Source organism: Empidonax traillii, unplaced genomic scaffold (assembly GCF_003031625.1).
Source record: "Empidonax traillii isolate 1590-97213 ecotype Southwest subspecies unplaced genomic scaffold, ASM303162v1 scaffold491:size805508, whole genome shotgun sequence".
Lineage (NCBI taxonomy): Eukaryota > Metazoa > Chordata > Aves > Passeriformes > Tyrannidae > Empidonax > Empidonax traillii.
The window spans coordinates 485,065-505,262 of NW_020955684.1; the positions used below are offsets into that span (position 1 = coordinate 485,065).

At 36.7% G+C, this 20,198-nt stretch overlaps 1 protein-coding gene across 3 annotated transcripts in view; it reads left to right on the forward strand.

Moving 5' to 3' along the window:
* The window catches only part of RNGTT (RNA guanylyltransferase and 5'-phosphatase), a 179,630-nt gene that overhangs the window by 43,315 nt on the left and 116,117 nt on the right, over positions 1-20,198 (forward strand). For 2 of the 3 annotated variants that reach the window (XM_027896281.1, XM_027896283.1), the window contains exons 9-10: positions 1,857-1,992; positions 7,940-8,011. In XM_027896281.1, the coding sequence (XP_027752082.1) occupies positions 1,857-1,992; positions 7,940-8,011 (208 nt within the window). The remainder of the gene's footprint in view (positions 1-1,856; positions 1,993-7,939; positions 8,012-20,198) is intronic. The other variant, XM_027896282.1, reaches the window with a different exon arrangement.

A 20,198-nucleotide genomic window follows, 5' to 3' on the forward strand; every position in this document is an offset into this window, starting at 1 on the left:
AAGTTTTAGAACCTTTGAACTATCTTGACCATAGTGGTCCTATTTTCTTTCTTTTTGGTTTTCCGCGATTTTGATTTCTTTTGCAGAATAGAACTTTTGTAATAACACTTCTGCTTTTAGCATGGGTGAAATGAATGGATCACTAAAAGAATAAGCTCAGTATAGGGTCACAGTCTTAGTTTTGGTGTAGAACACAAACATGGTCAGTTATGGCATGATCAGGCATCAGTTTTTTTACAACAGCTGAGGTGATAATTAGTAAAACTGACATAACTCAGATTTGACTGAGACACAGAACTTGGACCTACTTTGAATTTTGGATGTAAGCTTTATCTCTTGTCTGATTATATTTTGCACTGCTGTTCAGCCATGGTGTTTCCTGTCTGAACATTTAGACATGTCTTCATAGCTAAATTGCTCTTTTCACTGGTAAGTGCAGTAGCATCTTGTTTGTTCCTAAGAGGCACTTTTCTGGTGTTTTTTGTTTTGAGCCTTCCAAGTCCCACAGCAGTTTCTATCTTGATCACATTAGATTCAAGGTGCTAGTCTTCACTTTCAGCACTTATGGTATTTGAATCACAGAATAGTTTAGATTGGGAGAGACCATAAAAATCATCCAGTTCCAACACCCCTGCCATGGACAGGGACAGTTTCCACTAGACGAGGTTGCTCAGAGCCCTATCCAATCTGACCTTGAACACTTCCAGGGATGGGGCATCCACAGCTTCTCTGGGCAAGCTGTTCCAGTCCCTCATCACCTTCACAGAGAATATGCTCAGCACCTTTATTAGTTCTCTATTCACTGCCAAGATGTTGACTTATTGCACTTGGCCTTTGATACTTGTTTCCACTGAAATTTCTTCAGTTTTCTGTCTCCGGTCAGAAGGTTTATGTCCTCCTAGGCTGCTGCACAAGTTTGAGAAGACCTTTGTCTGCACAGCTGCCTTGTTATTCTTCCTGAAACTCTACTTTAGTACTCTTGTTGCAAAGATCAAAGAAAACTTTACAAAGGTAACTTAGGTGTGTTGCAGCTATTGTACTGTTTAGCATCCCATGTCAGTTTTGTCCTTTTTTTCATTCTTTTTTCTCTGTTTATTTGTTCAATTTTTTATATATATAGTACCTGTATACCTGTATAAAACAATCTTCTGTGAGATTAGCACAGAGAGGTCTGAATTAATGACTTGGGCTCCCACGTGCTGTCATAATGTAAAGAAATTTGTAGAAAATTCGTATGTCTGCAACTGAAACAAGCTCACAAGCTACTGGTGATAGTATAGTAAGGTTTGGAGTTTTCTTTGTGAGAGAAATGTACCGTGGCTAAATTTGTTGGTATTTTAATGAGAAGTGGCTCAGTATTTGGCTGGAACTTTTCAATGCTGCAGTGACAGATAGCCAGTGATACAAAGGAAGGGTGGTTCTTTCACTGAAATTCTCCAGATTTATACCTGGCAAAGTTCTAGTCCACTTAATAAAGGAAAAGCTGGAGTAAAAGATCTTTGCTCGAAATCTGAGTTAGCCTCATATATTTCTTACAGTATTAAAACCTCTGTTATTTTTAATAGACTTTCAGGCATAACTTTAGCTGGACACAGCAAAATTCTTATATATATATATATATATGTATATACATGCATATATTTATATACATTCTGAACTTTTATCTTTGAAATATATTTTTGTGATAATTACATTGAACTAAATCATCTACTTTCCTGAGGCAATAGGTTTAAACTTTTAAGTGTAAAAAAAGTTATTTTAACGGGCTTAATATCTCTCATTATTGCTTATTTTTAGCACAAAACAGAGATTTTGGGGATGTACATTTAAATAATATCTTAAAATTGCATTTGCAGGTACATGATGCTGATTGATGGCAAGAATGAAGTTTATATGATTGATAGAGACAATTCCATTTTTCATGTATCTAACCTGGAATTTCCATTTCGTAAAGATCTTCGCACACATCTATCAAACACTCTTCTGGATGGGGTAAGGAGCATACTTGTATAACTGTTGTAACAATTTCAGCGCTGTTTGCTTTTGTTCAAACAGTGCCAAATTTTTAGTCTTGGATTGGTGAATCATAGGATTTCAGGAGGAATATAGATTCAGTCTCTGGCTGAATGTGGGAATAGCATTCCATAAGAAATTACCTGCAGAATAGCAGCGATGACTGCTCAGGGGGGAGCTGTTTGTCTTTGAAATAAATCAAGGTATTGAGATGACAGTCTCTGAATATGAGAAAAGGCTTGAAGAGAATCTAAAGAAATGATTGCAGAACCTCATCTCTTGCCACAGCTTTATATTTTGAAACAGTAATCATGGTCTATTTCATACAGCTTATGGAAATACTTCTAAAATTTGATAAAATTTTCATAGTCTTTTGATAAACTTATGAATTGATGTCTTTGATTGTCACCTTTATTTTCAGCTGATCTGAATTATTATTTAGAAATGGCTTACTTTTATTTAAGACTAAAATATTTCTAAGTTGTCATGCTGATGTAAATTATTTAAACTTCCTAATGATCTTTCTGAGACAGTTGTAAAACAAGCTGGAAAATGTCTGTATTTTTTGTTTGAAGGCTGGGGTGGAGTATTCATGGTAAGCTTTTCAGAACAGTAGCCACAAAAGAGGTTATTCTTTTCTTGACCGTCTTACTTTACGTGAGCAAAACAAATTCATTAGCTCTTAGGCTAAATCCTTGTCAATGCAGATCAGTGCAGTTTCCTGTTATGTTTCAGTAGTATTGGAGGCTCTATACATTGCTGTAACTCCTTCTTGCTCTGAAGTATTGAATACCTGAGATGATATTCCATATTGGTCTTCTGAAGCCTAATGCACTTCTCAAACACAGGAGACCATATTGTCATTAACTTTTTATCCTTCCTCAGGCCTTTAATGTCAATATTCTTCTTGAAATGTCACTTCTGTGAATGATCTGTCTTACTGAACACACATTTACATGTGAAGCATGTATAAATTGAACCTGTGAGGATAATTACTGCAAGGAATGATGTACTGTCTGAGGGACAGAGTAGCAGATAATGGAATATTTTCCACCATCTCTGCTTCACTGAAAAATTGAGAGCATAATGCAAGAAATGCAGTGCTGTCAGCTCAGAAGTGGTTGCACAAGCTATCGTGTCTGGTAGGAGCCTCTTCAGCCAGGCAGCTTCCTAAGGATATACATTATATTATTCTAATGACATACATTAAGTTCCATGCTGTTAAGATAAAAAGCCTGGAACTTTTTTTCTTATGATGCTCCTTCTAAGGCTCTTGAGAAAGTAATGGCTTGCCAATGTCCATATGGTGCAGTGCTAGGTGTTCTTGAGGGAAATTGCTGTTCTTTTATTTATTGATTATTTGTATTTCAAAGCAGATATTTTAGTGAAGGTGGCAAATATGGACATGGTAGAAGATGGGGATATTGAGATATATGTGTTATGTGGCTGTGGGGAATGGGAGAAGGTCTCTGATCTGGTGTGTTGTTTCCAAAATTTAAGTCTCTTAAGAATAAATTCTGTCATGTACCCAGGACATGAATTATAACTTTGCTTAATTTGTTTTCTGTTAAAGTTTGACTGTTATAATGCATTTTGGTATTTACTGGCATAGCTGTTGATAGAATATTTTTTTTTTCAATTGAAACTCCTTTCAACAGATTTGACGATAAGATTTGTCTATTATTTGAAACATCAGAACAGCTTAAGTTCAATTCGTAATTGAATATTTGTTGAATTGCCAAATGACAGTTTCTGTGAATGATCCTTTACTTGGGATATATGCATGATTGATTTTATTTTATATTTTAAATCAATGAGAAGAAGTTGTCTTTTTCTGTATTAACGTATTTTACTAACTAGTACTTGAAGGGCTGTTGGAGTTAATTCTTTAACTTCAGGTTGAAGTAGTTCATACTTACTGTCCTTGAAGTAGCTCTCTCTCTGTCAGGAAGTGAATATAGAATGTGGTAGCCCAATTGACACTGCTTTACAGTAATCTTAAAAATATGAGAAAGAAGGAAAGAGAAAACAGAAATATCAGTGCCATGTGGCAAAACCACTGGTTTTAAGAATACAAAAGATTAGGTCATTCCCCCTAACATGATTTAGAATGACAGTGTATATGAAACTTTCATAAAGGCAATTTTCATGCATTCAAGGGATCTATTAACTTGCTTTAACGGTTCTGGTGTCAGCCTTTCATGTGGTTGTCTTTGAGAATTTCAAATGTATTTATGGTTCACTTCAGGCTGAAATTACTTGCGAACAGTTCTTAGTGTGATCAGTTACATCTTTGATGATGACAGTTCTCCTGCAACACTCTGTGCTCATCTCCAGCTCTTCAGTTTCGGTTGTTCTCCTGGCATGGAAGAAAGTTTTCTGAAAAGCTCATTAAAGCTAATTTGAATATTACTTACAGGTGACTACTATAATATGAATAATTCCTGTAGAAGCCAAGTGTTCTGTATCCATTCTGTTATTGGAGGGAATGCATAGAGTTTTGTTCAACTGTTTTGGCTGTCATGCAAGAAAACTAATTAGTTATTTTCAGGAGCTTTCTTGGCATTCTGCTTAGCTTTTAAACAGTTGAGTAGAAAATGCAGAGGCATTCTTGAATTACATTTTATAATTTAAGTACAATTTTTTATCTATTGTATTTATATATAAAATATTGTTCACACTTGAAGACTTAGGATGGCCAAGAACTCAAAAAATGGAGAACAAGGTAGGGATTTATTTGTGTTTTAATATAAGTATGGACCTCACTTATTTTTAAGCTCTCTGAGAAATGGCGTAACTTAAAACTTTTTGAGTTTGCAAAAGCTGGTGAAAAATAGATTTGTGCAAAACGGATTTAAAAAAAAAAAAGGCAAAAAAAAAAAGAAAGCTGTTTTAATTCCTGAAATATAGCAGTGATGAGAATATCTGCAGGCCCACAGGTTAAGTGAATACCTAAACTAGCAGCTAATGGACAAGTCATAAAGATCCTACTGACTAACAGGAAATTTTAAACTGACTGTAAATCTACATGGAATCTACATGAAGTCTACATGGAGAAGGGAACGCGTGTATGCAAGTGTGCCTCATGGATACTTTTATGTTCTATTAACTTGTCAAGTGAGTGGATTTGGGTTTAAGTGTTGACTTACCTAAAAATTGGCATAAGTACAGTTTTACAGTATCAGGTTATTTCTCAGATCAGAATGAGTAAGTTTGATTGTGGTCAGTCCTTAAATAATGCATTTTCCCAACCTCTTTGAACTGGCCTCTGAGGAGGTCTATTCCCTGGGGTATTTTTCAACTCTGATAATTTCAAGGAAGATTCTGAAGTCAGACTGTAAAATAATTATGTGTTAGAGCATTTCCAATCTGAACCTTATGCTCACTTTACAGCTTTTGCTTTATGACAGTTGTATTGGCATAACTAATGGAGCAGGGAATGTTGTTGTCATGATGGAGATGAGCAGTGCAGGAATTTGTCATCCCTACTTCTAAGGCGTATTATGCTATTGTTTTTTTTGCTCTGGTAGCTGGGATCTCAGTCAGGATGTCAAAGAAAATAAGAGGCAGGGGAGGAAGAAAAGTGGGTATGTGAGGAAGGAAGTTTATTAATCGGTAATAGAATCAAAAAGGTTTACATGTCTGGAGAAGAGAAAAGGTTTTTTTATAAAATTAATTCTGTATTAAAAATGAATATTCCAGAAGATGTTTAAAAGTAGTTCTTGGTCCTCTTGGATGTATTTTATAACTCTTCTTAAACTGAATATCCAGAGGTTCAGATTTTGAAAGTCAGGCATAAAATCTCACAATACCAGGCATTGAAGTATTTTCAGGGTTTTGCGTACAAATGCTAGCTTTGCATAAATCTGAGGCTCTGAATATGCATGCCGAGGAAGTGAGTCCTTAAACCTTAACTATGTGTTCAATTAAATGTGTTTCAAAAATTTGTTTCACCTGTCATTTAGATTGAAACATTAAAGAAACAGCATTCTTTTGTTTTACTTTATTTGTTTCACCTGATTACTATCAGGTGGGTTTGCCCCCACCCCCCACACATGCCCCTTGCATTATATCTTTACTCACTCTTCCAGGTTTGCACATTATCCTTTCTGTCTCTTGAGTTGTACCTAGTCCATCTGTTCTTGCACTTAGTTATAAAATTTATTGTCAAAGAAGGCGTTGCAGTGTTGCATCAGCTGTTCCTTTGATAGCTCACCAGTGGAAACTAACAGAAGGGTGTTTTATTGCGTTACTTCTATATGGAACTTTTTTTTGCAAATGTTACTTGATAGTACCTGTGACTTAATATTTTTTAGAGTCAAGAATAAGCTATTGTAATGTTACAAATGAATGTTTTTCAGTCATTGAATTTTTTTTTTTCATTTTGAATTTTTTAAGATGTGTAAGGTCAGTTCAGGTAGTCATTCACGATACCTGTGAATGCAGCATTTGTTATGAAAGCTCAACCTCTCTCTCAGTGTTCTGTTCACAGAAGATGAGATTCCAAAATATAAAGTAGGCAACTTAAAGTTCCCAATGGTTTTTTGAGAACATGTTTGTGTCTTCTAGTGTAATTTTAAATGCTTCAAGCTTTGTGTTTTCTTTAAAACAAATCTATGTTTTTACAACTGCTTGCTTATTTTTCAAAGCAAATTGCGGTTAAATACTAGGTACAATTCAAGAAGCTTGTTATTGTTGTGCAATCTGAAAATCAATCTTGCATGAGTCAGTCAAACTCTTGTTTGGGTTTTTTTTGTGGAATGTATGGATTCTAAGAGCAGTTAAAAGGTTGTAAGGCATAAAATTGCTACTAACCTAGCAAGAAACTGGCTAAACAAAAGTAATTTGAATTGATGCAGTGTTCTTTTTTGGAATAATTCTTGATCTCATGTTTTCATCTTGTTACGGTGAACTGTTTTCATGGTTTTGAATTGTTTTATCTTTTATATGTGAACTTGGATTTTAACTTGGCATTTTCAGGAAAAAATTCTTAGCAGATTATTAACTTGGCTAATTTATTAGCCAAGAATCAAGTGGAGGAGGCGGGCAGGGAGAAGACTGGTTGAATTTAGAGAAGTGAATATTTTGAAGTTGTCTGGAAAAGACAGCTACCTAGGGTTGATTGTTACTGTGTTCAGTCATGACTAATTGATATGAAACTAAATATTCTTTATTAGTTCATCAAACTAATAAATTCATATCATAGGAAGCCTGAGTTATAGATGTAAGCACCAGCACGTGGGGTGTCTATATTTTTGTATGTACTATTAAATTCAGGAAACACTTTTGTGTTTGGATGTTGATTGTCTATATTCTATATTCTTTCCCTATTTCCAAGTTGATTTTCCAGTACATATTGAATGTTAGCTAACTCCATGTGATACAGAGAATATCTGTGATATTTCCATTTGAAGGAACCATACTGTTTAGTCACAGTACAATGTTTAAACAAATTGCAGTTCTCACTGCTGCCTAGGATGCTTTTAAAATGAAAAGATCCAACCTGAGCATAGAGAATGAATGTGAATGCTTGTTTACATCCTTGCTGTTCTACTTCTTATTGTGGTCAAGATTTCCCATAGTGCTTGGTTGATGTAGGATTGCAGTTCTTACTGCGATTTCTAAAAACTCATTCACTTAAGAAAGGTAGTGATTTCAAAAGCTGGGGGGAAACTAATGTATAAATGCTGCAGATCAGAAGCCTCAGTACAACTTCCTGGTGGTTTTTTTTGTATGCTTCATGAGAGACTTTTAAGATTACAACAATATTTTTATAATCTTAACCTATTGTATAATATTTTTCATAATAAAGGTATGGCCAGTGTTTGATTGCATCACACTTGCAAGTATGTGCACTAAGTATAAATGTGGCAACACTCTTCTATATTCGTGAAATAAATGTCCATGTCATCTCTTTTCTTTTAAGGAAATGATCATCGACAAGGTTAATGGACAGGTTGTCCCTCGGTACTTGATATATGACATTATCAAGTTTAATGTAAGTATTTTCAATTTTATTGGTTATCATTAGGTATTGATTTTTGCTTTAGTTTTAATCTAATTTATATAAGTAAGAGCTTCAAAGTAAATTTGAGAACCAAAAGCGTTTGGGTGGTTTTGCAACTCGATAACAAGCAATGCATCAGAATTAAGATTGAAAGCAGCCTTACAGTATGTGTCAATTTATTTCCACCTGCTCAAGAAAAAAAATGGTGGTTTGAAACAGCCTGCTAAACACTGTTGGAATATTTCCTGTTTCAAGAGCATGTTTGAACTATTTAAGCAGTGAAACCAATAGGGCATGAAGAAGTTAGCATGTAAGTGGTGTATTTGCTACCACAGCATCACAGTACTTGTTAGGCTGCTCTGTCACCTCCTTCTCAAATTTCTGTTTGGAACCAGGCAGCTGGTCCTCTGCTAAGTCCTCAACGGCAGGCTCTCCTGATGGCACAGGCTGTAGGAAAAGTATGTAAGAAAGAAATATATTGTGGAAGTTGTGGAAAAGGAGAATAAAGCCTTTGTGGTCACAAGAAAGAGCTGTTAAACAGCACTGAAAATAGGAAACTTGTTTTCTGTAAACCAGCTTTCAAATATGGTTAAGGTTTGAATGTCACTAAAGGGCTCTTGTTGGCATCTTTTGTAGATTTATTTTTTTTCTTCATCGTAGCTCGTATGTTACTGTGTTTTGGATTTGCAAATCAGCACACAACAGTGCTGATGACACAGGTGTGGTTTTTGTTACTGCTGAGCAGCACTTGCACAGCCTCAAGTCCTTTTGTATTTCTCACCCTACCCCGCCAGTGAGAAGGCTTGGGGTGCACAAGAAGTTGGGAAAGGGACGCAGCTGGGACAGCTTACCACAGCTGACCAAAGGGATATTCCATACCATGAGGTGTCATGCTCAGCATATTAATCTGGGGGAAGAAGAGCAAAGAGGGGGATGTTTGGAGTTAAAGCTTTTGCCTTGCTAAGTCACCACTGTGTGTGATGGAGCCCTGCTGTCCTGGAGATGGCTAAACACCTGCCTGACCATTAGAAGTGGTGAATGAATTCCTTACTTGTCTTTCTTTGCATGTGCCGCTTTCGTTTTACCTTTGAAACTCTCTTTATTCCCACCTTGGGTTTTCTCACTTAGATCCTTTCCCTTCTATCCCTCCATCTTATTCTAGGGGAGTGAGTGAGCAGCTGTGGGAAGCTTAGCCACCTACTGTATTTAACCCACAACAATATGTTAAATTTAGTCACTAGACCTGTGACTAAATAACCCATGGAGAAAACACTCTAGTATCTGTTAATGCTTCTGGAAAAACAAAATTATTATTTCAGTGCACCAAACAGGATAAAAACAGTATTAGTAAACCACAGTGCATTTCAGACTTTCTAGACTACAGTCTTGAGTAAGGTACTACTCAGATCAATCACTCAGTGTAAGTGGGAATTGCAAATGTAGGCATGGTACTAGTCACCACAAATTACTTTGGTATTCTTGGAAGTGTAGTCATACTGTGAATTAGGACATCTGCTTTTAAAAGTAGTAGTTTGTGGGAATAAGTGTTAGATTAGGACTAGAAGCTTTTTGTTAACACATTTAAATTCTGTATCTGGATGTCCTTTCTCTAACCTTTCCTGTAAAGTAGGTGTTAGTTTCCTGGATTCCTCCTATGATTAAGGCTTTTCACTAAGCAAAAATTCCATGTAGTCTTCTGAAAAATACAATCTTCTACAGCCAGTCTTGGGTTCTTATTTTTCCTTTACATTTTCTTACCTGTTCCTCCTCCTGTAATTCCATGTTTCTTTACCTTCATGTCTTTCCGTGTCTCTGCTCTTCTGTCATGTCTAACCTGCCACTCACTGCTGTTATGCTTCCTTTAAAATAAACATGCAGGGTTAAGAAGTGCACAGTCTCCTCTGTCCGCCAGTTTGGGATGTGCACATACTCTTTTAGCAAAATAACACTTTTTGGAGTTGTAATTATTTTGGTGAGATTTTTTTTTTTTTTTTGTGGCAGAAGGGGGGGAAACCCACATTTGTAATGACGTGCCCAGACTTACCATGCTGAATCCTACTTGGCATACGGGAAGAATGATCAGAGGATTGTCAACCTTTGGGAAAAGTCTTCTGTTGAGCAGGGCTTTAAGTGCTTTAATGCTTGTTTGGTTTTGCTTGTTTGTTGTTTTTTTAAATGCACTGGGAATGAGAGAGAGGATTTAGTTACTACCTAGCATTTTTAAATGTGAAGGACCAAGTAAGATAATGTTATCAGTAGGAGTACAAGCAGGACTTTAGCTGCAGGAAGTCATTAGCAATGGCCCTACTACAAAGATTAAAAAGCACAGCGATTTTTAGGTTAATTTTAGAAGCTTAACTATAGAAATGGGCACCCAAGGATGTTTGGCTTGGCAAGAAATGATCAACAGAATTTTATCACCAAGAGAGGTAAATGCATTAAAAACTTGTTATTGGCAAGAAAGGATAAATTTCAGTTTCAGTTGTGTAAGTCAGATTTGCGTTCATTTTTCTATCAGATCTTCAAATCAGATAATTATACAAAGCACCGGTCCTGTTCAAAACCAAAACATTCTTCCCCCCCACCCCCTGCCCCGTACCCACCTTCCCAAATAAACAGTGTCCCTTGCCCCTGCTTCAAAAATCCCCCAAAACAACTCGACATAAGAGGTTGGTCTGAAATTCGGTATTGTTCTCTTGGATCATGAAAGTAGTTAAGTCTTCTCGAAGGTGAATGGTGGAATTACTGTACTCACTATCCATCATGTGACAAGTATGTCCCCCATCTCACCTTCCACAGTGACCCAACATACTCTGCTCTTGGAGATGCAACTTCATGGAATGCAGTCTGTGAAAATACACATGCAAACCCCACTGATGAACACCTTTGCTGAGGCAAACCTCATGTTTTAGTCAGATATAGAGAACTAGAGATATTTTCACCTCAGCTTATTCTCAAATGCTCAACCTATTTTGCTAGCTGAGCATTGCAAAGTTTTCTGGCTTTGTCAGAATATTTCTTCTGAAATATTGCATTCACAAATTCCACAGTGCATCCCAAAGAGTTATGTACACTATTAATACTGATGAGAATTTGTGTGCTAGGATGACCAGTACTAACACAAAAATACAGAAGTTAGTCCTAAAATAAGGAAATATATAGTTTTTCAGAATGCATCATGTAGTATAGTAAGATATATGTCAACTTGTGCCCCTCCGGATGACTGTAAATAATATATGTAACAGTGAAAGCTATTAACATGTATACAAAAAAAAAAAAGGAATTAAATTTCAGATCACGGTAAAATAATGTCATATTATCCAACATTTCCCAGTGTAATTTACTGTAATATCACTTTAAACGATTCTCAGTATATTTGGCCAGCATTGTTGTTTTGCTTCAAAATTACAGTGTACTCTATTCTTGTATTTATTTGAGTTCTTCGTTATCTTGGTCTTAGATGGCTAAGTAGTGTTAAAATTCCTGTTTGGAGGTGTAGCAGTTGAGACCAGGCAACCTTATCTCTGTTCTATGCCCTATTTCTCAAGCTTTTACTAAGAGGACATTTTGGACTGAAAACTAACACCTAAATGAAGCCCAAAATGCTTACCGTGACTTCTCTGTGTCCAAGTTAACTAAATACCAAGTTAACTAAACACTGTGTACAGTGTGTGTACAGAAATTGTGAGAGGGTACTTTTGTTCTTAAAACTGCATGTTTAAAGTTTCAGCCTAAAAACCAAAGGTCTCAAACTATAAATAGTTGTGTTCAATTCCTCCCTGGGAGCTCTGGCATTTGAAAAGTGTAGTGTTTAAGAGACTAGTGTCAATCTGAGATTTAAGAAGCAGTGGCCTTCTAGTAATGAATCAGCGGTGAGTAATGTTTTTCATTTGATGTGCAACACTCTGATTTTGGGAGAGCAATCCGACATGGAATCATGGAGCTTCACAGTACATCATGGGATCTTTCTTCAAACTTAAAAATTCACCTTAGCATGACCACAGAGGAGGTAAGGAAGTCAAGGATAATGTGTCCATCACAAGAGAATGGTAATGAAAAGTTTATGGTGAGTAAAGGCTGTAGAAACAAATCAAGGAGTAAAGTAAGGGAATAAAATAAAAGAAAATGAGTGGGCAAAGACCTACCTTTTGCAAATTTTAATCCACATTGTTATCAGTGAGGCTTGTTGTTACTTAGCTTTTTGATTTTGCTGTAGTCTATCAAGAGTAAACCACAGCAGCATTTTAGAAAGAACCAAAGGAAACTAAGAGAGTAGACTGATGGATATATGTAGTGTGTATTTGGCTCTAGATGTCTATACAGGAAAAGTCTTAGGAGGAAGGGAAAATAGAAATTGAATTTCAGTGATTGGGAGAGACGGTACTGGTGTACTTGAGGAAAACATGCCAATAATCTGTCTTGGTTGTCTCTTTCCATGATAAATTTTGTATTGAATTCTGATGCTTATCACGTGTAGCTGCTGCGAAAGTCAGTCTTCAGGAATCCTGATGGAATCCTTTGACTCAGTGTCTTCTACTACTGTTTCTGTGACATCTGGTTTCTAGAAAGTGGTAACACTTTCCATCGTGTTACAAGAGATGCCTGTGTCAAGAAAAACAGATGATTTTTCAGGACATTTAAAAGGGTTTTTTTTATTGTAACTTCAGTCTGAATTGTGATGTTAATTATTATCAATAGCAACTCAAAATCTGACATTGCTGTCTCACCACTTTCATCTCACATGCCAAAATCAAATTCATAGAAAGGAAACTGTATCCTAGTGAAATAAGCCTACCTTCTGGCCTCAACTCCTTGAGGGGCCATGGAGCAATCCCTGATTTTTCTTTTCTGTTTTGTTTGGTTCTTTCCTTAAAGTACAACTCAGATGATATAAAATTATCATAGAATATACAGAGTTGGAAGAGGCCTATCAGGACCATAGAGTCCAACTTCTGGCCTGGCACAGGACTCCCCCAAGAATCACCCTGTGCCTGGAGGCTTGGTCCAAACGCTTCCTGAACTCTGTCAAGCTTGGTGCTGCGACCACTTCCCTGGGGAGCCTGTTCCAGTGCCCAGCCACCCTCTGGATGAAAAACATTTTCCTGATAGCCAGTTTAAACCTCTCCAGACTCAGCTTCATGCCATTTCCTCAAGTCCTATCATTGGTCACGAGAGAAAGTGATTGGTGCCTCCCTTTCTGCTTCCTGCTGTGAGGATGTTGAAGACCACAGTGAGGTCACCCCTCAGTCTCCTCTTCTCCAGGCTGAACAAACCAAGTGACCTCAGCTGTTCCTCCAGACCCTTCACCATCCTCGTGGCCCTCCTTTAGACACTCCCTAAGAGCTTAATGGCTTTTTTATATTGTGGTGCCCAAAACCACTCACAATATTCAAGGTGAGGCTGCCTCAGTGCAGAGCAGAGCAGGACAATCCCCTCCCTCAACCAGTTGGCGATGCATTGCCTGATGCCCCCCAGGACACGGTTGGCCTTCTGGCTGCCGGGGCCCTGCTGACTCATGTTCAGCTTGCTTTGGACCAGGACCCCCAGGTCCCTTTCTGAGGCACTCCCTTCCAGCATCTCATTCCCCAGTCTGTACACATAACTTAAGTCTGTTCTGAGAGGCTGTTAAATGAAACTGTGCAAGGGGCAGGATCCTACTACTCAGTCTTTGTCCTGTTTTAAAGTAATTAAAATGGTCGCTGGCACAGTTTTGGTCCTGTCTGGCTGCTTCTCAAGAACTCAGGAACTGCTGAGCAGTTCTTAAGAGTAGTTTAAAGTTTAACATTGTTCAGGAACCATTCTTGTTAGATGTTCTGAGATCTCATCGTTCTCTTTTTAGAGAGGATGAATGTGGTCAGATAGCTGATGGCATCAGGGACAGAGATGAGGCCTTTGCTCTGTTGGTTCACCAGTGTGGATGCACCCAGAGTGTCTTCTAGTTCACAGACTTAGGGCTCACCTCTCTGAAGTTCAGAAAGTGCTGTTTTGTGAAATATCTGCTATTAATGTGCCTTTAGGGGCTTAGGGCAGAGGACATGGAGGCTCCTTCCATAGAAAAGAAGAGAAGGAATAAGGTGAAATAAAAAATAGTAGTATATCATGATGTACTATGTTATAACAGACAGCAGAAGTCTGTTGTGGAGGGTTAAAGAAGATCCAAAAAGGATGAAAACTGGTATGCCACTTCTGCTTGCTCATGGAAAGGATGATACCAAAATGGGAAAGATATCATTGTCATCTCAAATCACTTTTGGCACATGAAATGTTTCTGTAAGTGGGAATCAGTTATAACACAGTTTTTCTTTTCTTATAACTTATTGAATTTTTTTTTTCCTAAGAAAAATAATTTTCTCACCGAAAAATGACAAAGTATTTAATAAAAATTTTTGTGTTTATTTAGCTTTTAATATTCTAGTTGAGGTGGGGTTTTGCCCACATTCATGTCACTGTCTATGCATGAGCTCCACACACTTGAAATCTGGATTTTTCATATTCTTCTGAACATAAAAGGCTAATGGCACCCAACATTCCATATGGTGTCTAGTTTTAACTGGGTTCAGAGCTAAATCCCTGCAGTGCATGTTACTTTTCAGCTTCTTGATTTGCCTCTATATAGTTGAGTTCATTATTGTGAACTCAGATAGCTGTATTGCACCAGCTCTTTCACCTGAATAGTGAATAAGAAGTTCAAATTTGGTGGATAATTCTAGTGTAATAGAGGAAACTGGCAGTTAGTAGCCCCAGAAGCAAATACAGGTAAATCCAAATCCCTTTTTGTCTGAAACAATCCACAAGAGAAGGTGTCTTTATTCTCCAGTCATCTTAGAGAGAGTTCTTCCTGAAAAACCTTGTTTTGAGAAGCTTTTTCTGAGATAATATTCAGTAGCTACATGTAAATGTATAGACACTAAACTTAAGCAACTATTTTTTTCCTTAGTTAAGTAATAAAAAGTAACTCTGGCATGATGTAGGATCTAATTAGTGCATTCTTAGCAAAGATGCTGGAAGTGAATACTACTTTTCCTTTCTAACCCTGGCCTTTAAATTTTTAAACTCTAGCCAAGTTTTCATGAGACCAGATTGCAATGGTAAGAATAGACTGAATGCTTGAAAAAGAATAATTATTTAGATGTTTAGAAAGGAGATAAAATTTTGATTTGATTTCCTAATACTCTGTGCATTAACTTAAGATCAAGATTCCTTTGGTTGTCATTATACATAGCAATGCTGTTGCTATTAGATAAAATTTGTCATGGTAAATAGGTATGCTGGTCATAAATCCTGCTTGCAGCCGATGTGCTCATTGAATTAATGCATGAAAAATGTTTGTTTTAAATCCCAGTAAAATATTACCTTGTCTGACTTTTCCATTACAAACTTTATTTTAAAACAATGCAAGGCTCACAGTATGTGCTCTCACTTGCTAGCCTCTTAGCCTTATCTTAAAAATACCGTGGAAGTTCTGAGGGCACAATTCAGAGGTGCAAGTGTTTAATTGCGTCTTTTCTGTTTACAAATGCACCTGGCTGCCAGTCACCCTACAACTCTTAATTTTAATTCCGAGGTTCTATTTCAAATGGTACCACCTGAAAATACAGATTTAAAATGCTTTCTTTACTAATAGTACTCTGGAAAATGAGGATGCCTTGCTCGTGTTAGCTTTTGCACCCTCTCATTTATTGCAGAGACTTACCCAACCAACACCCAAATCTTTGTAATGGTGCTCTTACTGTGTGTTATGTTCTTGACATCTGTATGTATTGCTTTATTCCTTCATGGCTCAAGGGTGCCAGGTAAATGAGCGTCTGCTCGGTTGTGTCTCATTTTGCTTTCTGGTCACTCTGGGAGAAGTGCATTAAGTTTACTTTCTCTTCCTCCTCTGGTTTTTGTGGTGCTGTTTGTTGAGAGCAACAGCAGCTTGGCCAGGTAATGTGTTTCAGTATTCTGAAATTCTGAAAGGGTAGCGTTGCAGTATAGGAAGAGCAACAGGTGGTGGGCCTGTAGGATGGAGAATCAACACAGTAAAAGTGATGCTTTTGGGTCTGTGGAGCGGGATTGGCAGAAATACATCTTAGCTAGTTGTCTTTTCAGAGTCTCAGTTTATCATTTTTTGACCATCGTTGAAAACCTGACTTGAATGTCTGAGCAGCACAATTTGCAAATCTTCATACCTCTTCTGTAAACTCAGACATTTAACTTATGTTTTCTTCACTGTTCCTCCTTGTGCTTGAGTAAAGTGCACTGCAACTGAAAAGTAACATTTCTATGCATTTTTGCATCTCTTTTAAAAAATATTTCCTTTGCTCTGATGCATGCATAAAGTAAACTATTGCTCAAGAGTGATAATTAGTACATGCCGAACAGGATGTCTTTGCTGTTTTCATGTTCTTAATTTTGTATTTTTTGTCTAATAAGCTGCTTGTTGTTGGGGAGCATTGTTTAGTTGTAATTAGTTTGAAGCCTGAGTGTTTTACTTGCTGGTCAGATTGTATGAAAAAGACGTTGATTTCTTCCTTTCCCTTACATCTCTGATCCTTCTTTTCCCAACCCAGGGGGCACTGTAGATCACAGTGAAGGTGGTTTGTTCTCCACGTTTTCCAAAATAAAGAATGCTTAATAGAATATTATATAAAAGCAAAGGGAATGTATTAAATTTTGTCATGTCTCGTTTCATTCTCCGAATGTGTTCCTCTCATTAGAACCTTTTTGAATGGCAGATTATCCCTAGTACAATTGTCAGAGGAAGAGACACAAAGTGTTGCTTCTGGGAGAGAGATACAGGACAAGCAGTTGTCCAAGAGTAACTTTAGAAGTTGCCATGGTATTAAATCCTTTATATTTTTCAGGTGTTTGGGTTCTGTATGTTTTACTTGCTTACTCTGATGTGATACTTTTTCAGGAATCCATGCAACGTGCTCAAAAAATCTAAAGTCAGACCTGAAAATTTAAGTTGCATTGTAAATGGAAATAAACACAGTTTGGAGAATAATGTCCACAAACAAATTCTTTGTTCTTAGACGGTCTCCTTAAAGAACTTTTCTCAGTGTCTTTGCTAAACATTTTTTTACCTTTCATGTTTTTAGCCTTAAAAGCCCCTCACTTTTATTTGCAATATCTTTTAATCTTGTTGTTATGCTAAGAACTGCTTATGATAAATAGAAAAACTGTCTCCCTCATCTTGCAGTTTATAAGTTATTCCCGTAGGAACTGCCAAGTGGAATTAAACCCAGCTTCTGTCTCAAGCATATATACAGATCTCTCAAAAATGTGGCAGTAATTACAGCTGAAGTGGAAAGTGCGAAAAACTTTGCAGTGGGGCAGGTTTTGCAGTTGCATTATCATGTCCAGTTTTCTTGTAGTGGGAATGAAGTCTAACATAGGGCTTTTCTTGTTAAATATAATTCAAAACAGAAAAAACTATAAGCGAAATGGAGTAGGATTGGGAATATATTATATGGAAGCAGTGAGAGTGTGTTCAAATGTTGTCATCTTATTTTCCTATCTTTGTTTTAATTGCACCTTTTCTGCAATTAATGTAGCCATAACATTTCATTTTTTCAACTTTCTCCCTGTCTCTTACCTTCCCGTCTTCTTCTTGCTTCTAGGAGAAAAAAACTAGAGGAAAAAAAAGTCAAAGTTAATCAAAATGATGTACTAAATATAAAATAACTATAGTGTTCAAGATAGGTTTTATGAAGGTGAAAGCAGGACCTCTCTAGTATTTTCTTTTCCATGCCGAATTGGGATTATTCAATGTGGAGAAGAAAAGGCTTTGGGGAGATCTTATAGCACCTTCTAGTACCTAAAGGGGGCCTACTGGAGAGCTGGAGAGGGATTTATCACAAGGGTCTGTAGTGACAGAACAAGGGGGAATGGCATTAAACTAAAAGAGAGTAGGTTGAGATGAGATACTAGGAAAAAATTCTTCTCTGTAAGGGTAGTGAGGCACTGGAACACGTTGCCCAGAGAAGCTGTGGATGCCCCATCCCTGGAAGTGTTCAAGGCCAGGCTGGATGGGGCTTTGAGCAACCTGGTCTAGGGGCAGGTGTCCCTGCCCATGACAGGGTGTTTGGAACTAGATGATCTTTAAGGTTTCTTCCAATCCAAACCATTCTATGATTCTAATACGTTTGAATAGCCTGACTGACTGTTATGATCTAGGAGAGAATGTGAAGGCCGCATTTTCATCCTTTCTAGAATATTTCTCTTATTTAAAAGAAATATGAAGAAAAAGACTACTTTTCTTTTGAAATGAGTATTATATTAATCAGTATTTCTTATTCATAAGCTAACCATGCACACATTTCTTAAAGGAAGGTTGTGTATTGAAATGATAGATATTTGCAAGTCTTCAGGAGTATAACATCTATTACAAGCTGGTACTTAATTTTTAGTTCTGTCACAGTTTAGGAAACATAGGTACTACCTTTCCTAAGATAGTATTTGTGAATAAGTGCTGATTGTTACTCCTCTTTTTTTGTTCTCATTTCTAGTTTTTAGGAGCCTTCATACTTACTGTACTAGACAGTCTTATTTTAAATATGAGGAAGTGATTTATATTCTAAAAACATCAGTGCCAGAATCTTTTCAAGTATGAAATGCCTCAAATAGTGTCTTTAAGATGAAGGAATTTTCCCACGGTTCTTTAATTCACTGGAGTGATAATTCTTTGTCATAAAGACAACCATGTGAAAACCTATGATATCTATTCCTATGAAGAGTCATTGTGAATGGCTGGTAGAAAGGAAGGCAGTGTGAGGTGAGTAGAAGCAGATAGAGAAAATAGTGACTGGATCATCTGTTGCAATTAAGGTTAAAAATGCCTCCATACTATATGCAACAAAGGCACTAGGAAGAACAACTGGAAAAACCAGAGAGTCAAATCCTGTGTTCAACTTTGCGGGTAGCCTAAATTCAGTGTAAAATAGATAATTAAAATTTATATTCCCATATGCAATATTTTTGTGTGTAAATATCCAATGGTGATGATGACACGTCTATTTTATAGTTACGGGTTATCAGAACTATGACTTTTACTTCTGTAACTGAAATGGGAAGTTCATCTACTCCTCAGATTACCTGAGGGGGAGGCAACTGGTCTAGACAGAACAGAATTCCTTTTGCTTCCAATCGTTTATGTCCCAGTAAAATCCCCTTATTGAGTTCTGGTTTTGAGGGCTCAGAAAGATTTCTAAATGAAGTCACTGTACATGCAATCAAACAATGAATTGGACTGAGATGTCTGTGCTCCCAAAATAGTAGCTACTAAGCTTTCGTTGCCTAACTGGGGCTTTGTAATCAAAAGATAGGGCTTTGGGTTCATGTATGCTAGATGCCTGATGCCTGTTTCCATAAGTCTGCCTTTGTATTGCCCAGTGTTAGTGGTGAGAATCATGATTTAGTCACTTCTACTGATAGTAAATATTCTGCTTTGTATATGCTACCTTTCACTGGTGATGCAAACTTATCATCCACTTGAAATTACAGAGTTTTATGCATTTTTTCTTGGATTTGTTTTAAATTTTGAGCAACCTAAGAAGAGTAAGGAAGGGAGAAATGTTTGTATTACAGTCTACTTTTTCTGTTTTGATTTTATCTCTTTACTCACAGCTTTGATAGTCCTGCTGTTTCATTCAAGTTATGTTTGCTAATAAAAAAACCCTGTGGAGCTGTATTTGTATGTTCTGTTGTACCTTGGTTTTAGCCATTGTCTACAAACTTCCTTCCTTTGTTGATTTGTATATTTTTGAATTTATATTCAGTGATTTTTTTTTTAAGGAAATACCAATAATTTAATGTATGTCTTAAGCAATCTTTTTAATAGATCTGATTCTCCAAACAATTTTTGTTCTTTGCTAAATCAAAGTGATATTCCATTTTATAGACTATCAGCAAATAAATAGTAATTATGGTCCTCCTGCACATTGGTTGTATTGTTACAGTTGAAACAATATTTCACATGCTGTACCTCACTGATACCAAGATAAATTTTAGACACCATTTTGAGACTGCTGAATGCCTTGCCATTGTCGTATCGGTTTTGAATATTTGAGTGATAAAAATTCGAAAAAAACCCCAAATTTTAAAATGTCTATTTAGATTATATTGATTGTCATGCCTTTTGCCTTTTAGAAATGAAAAACTTAAGGATCATAATTCTATAAAATTTTTAATTTCT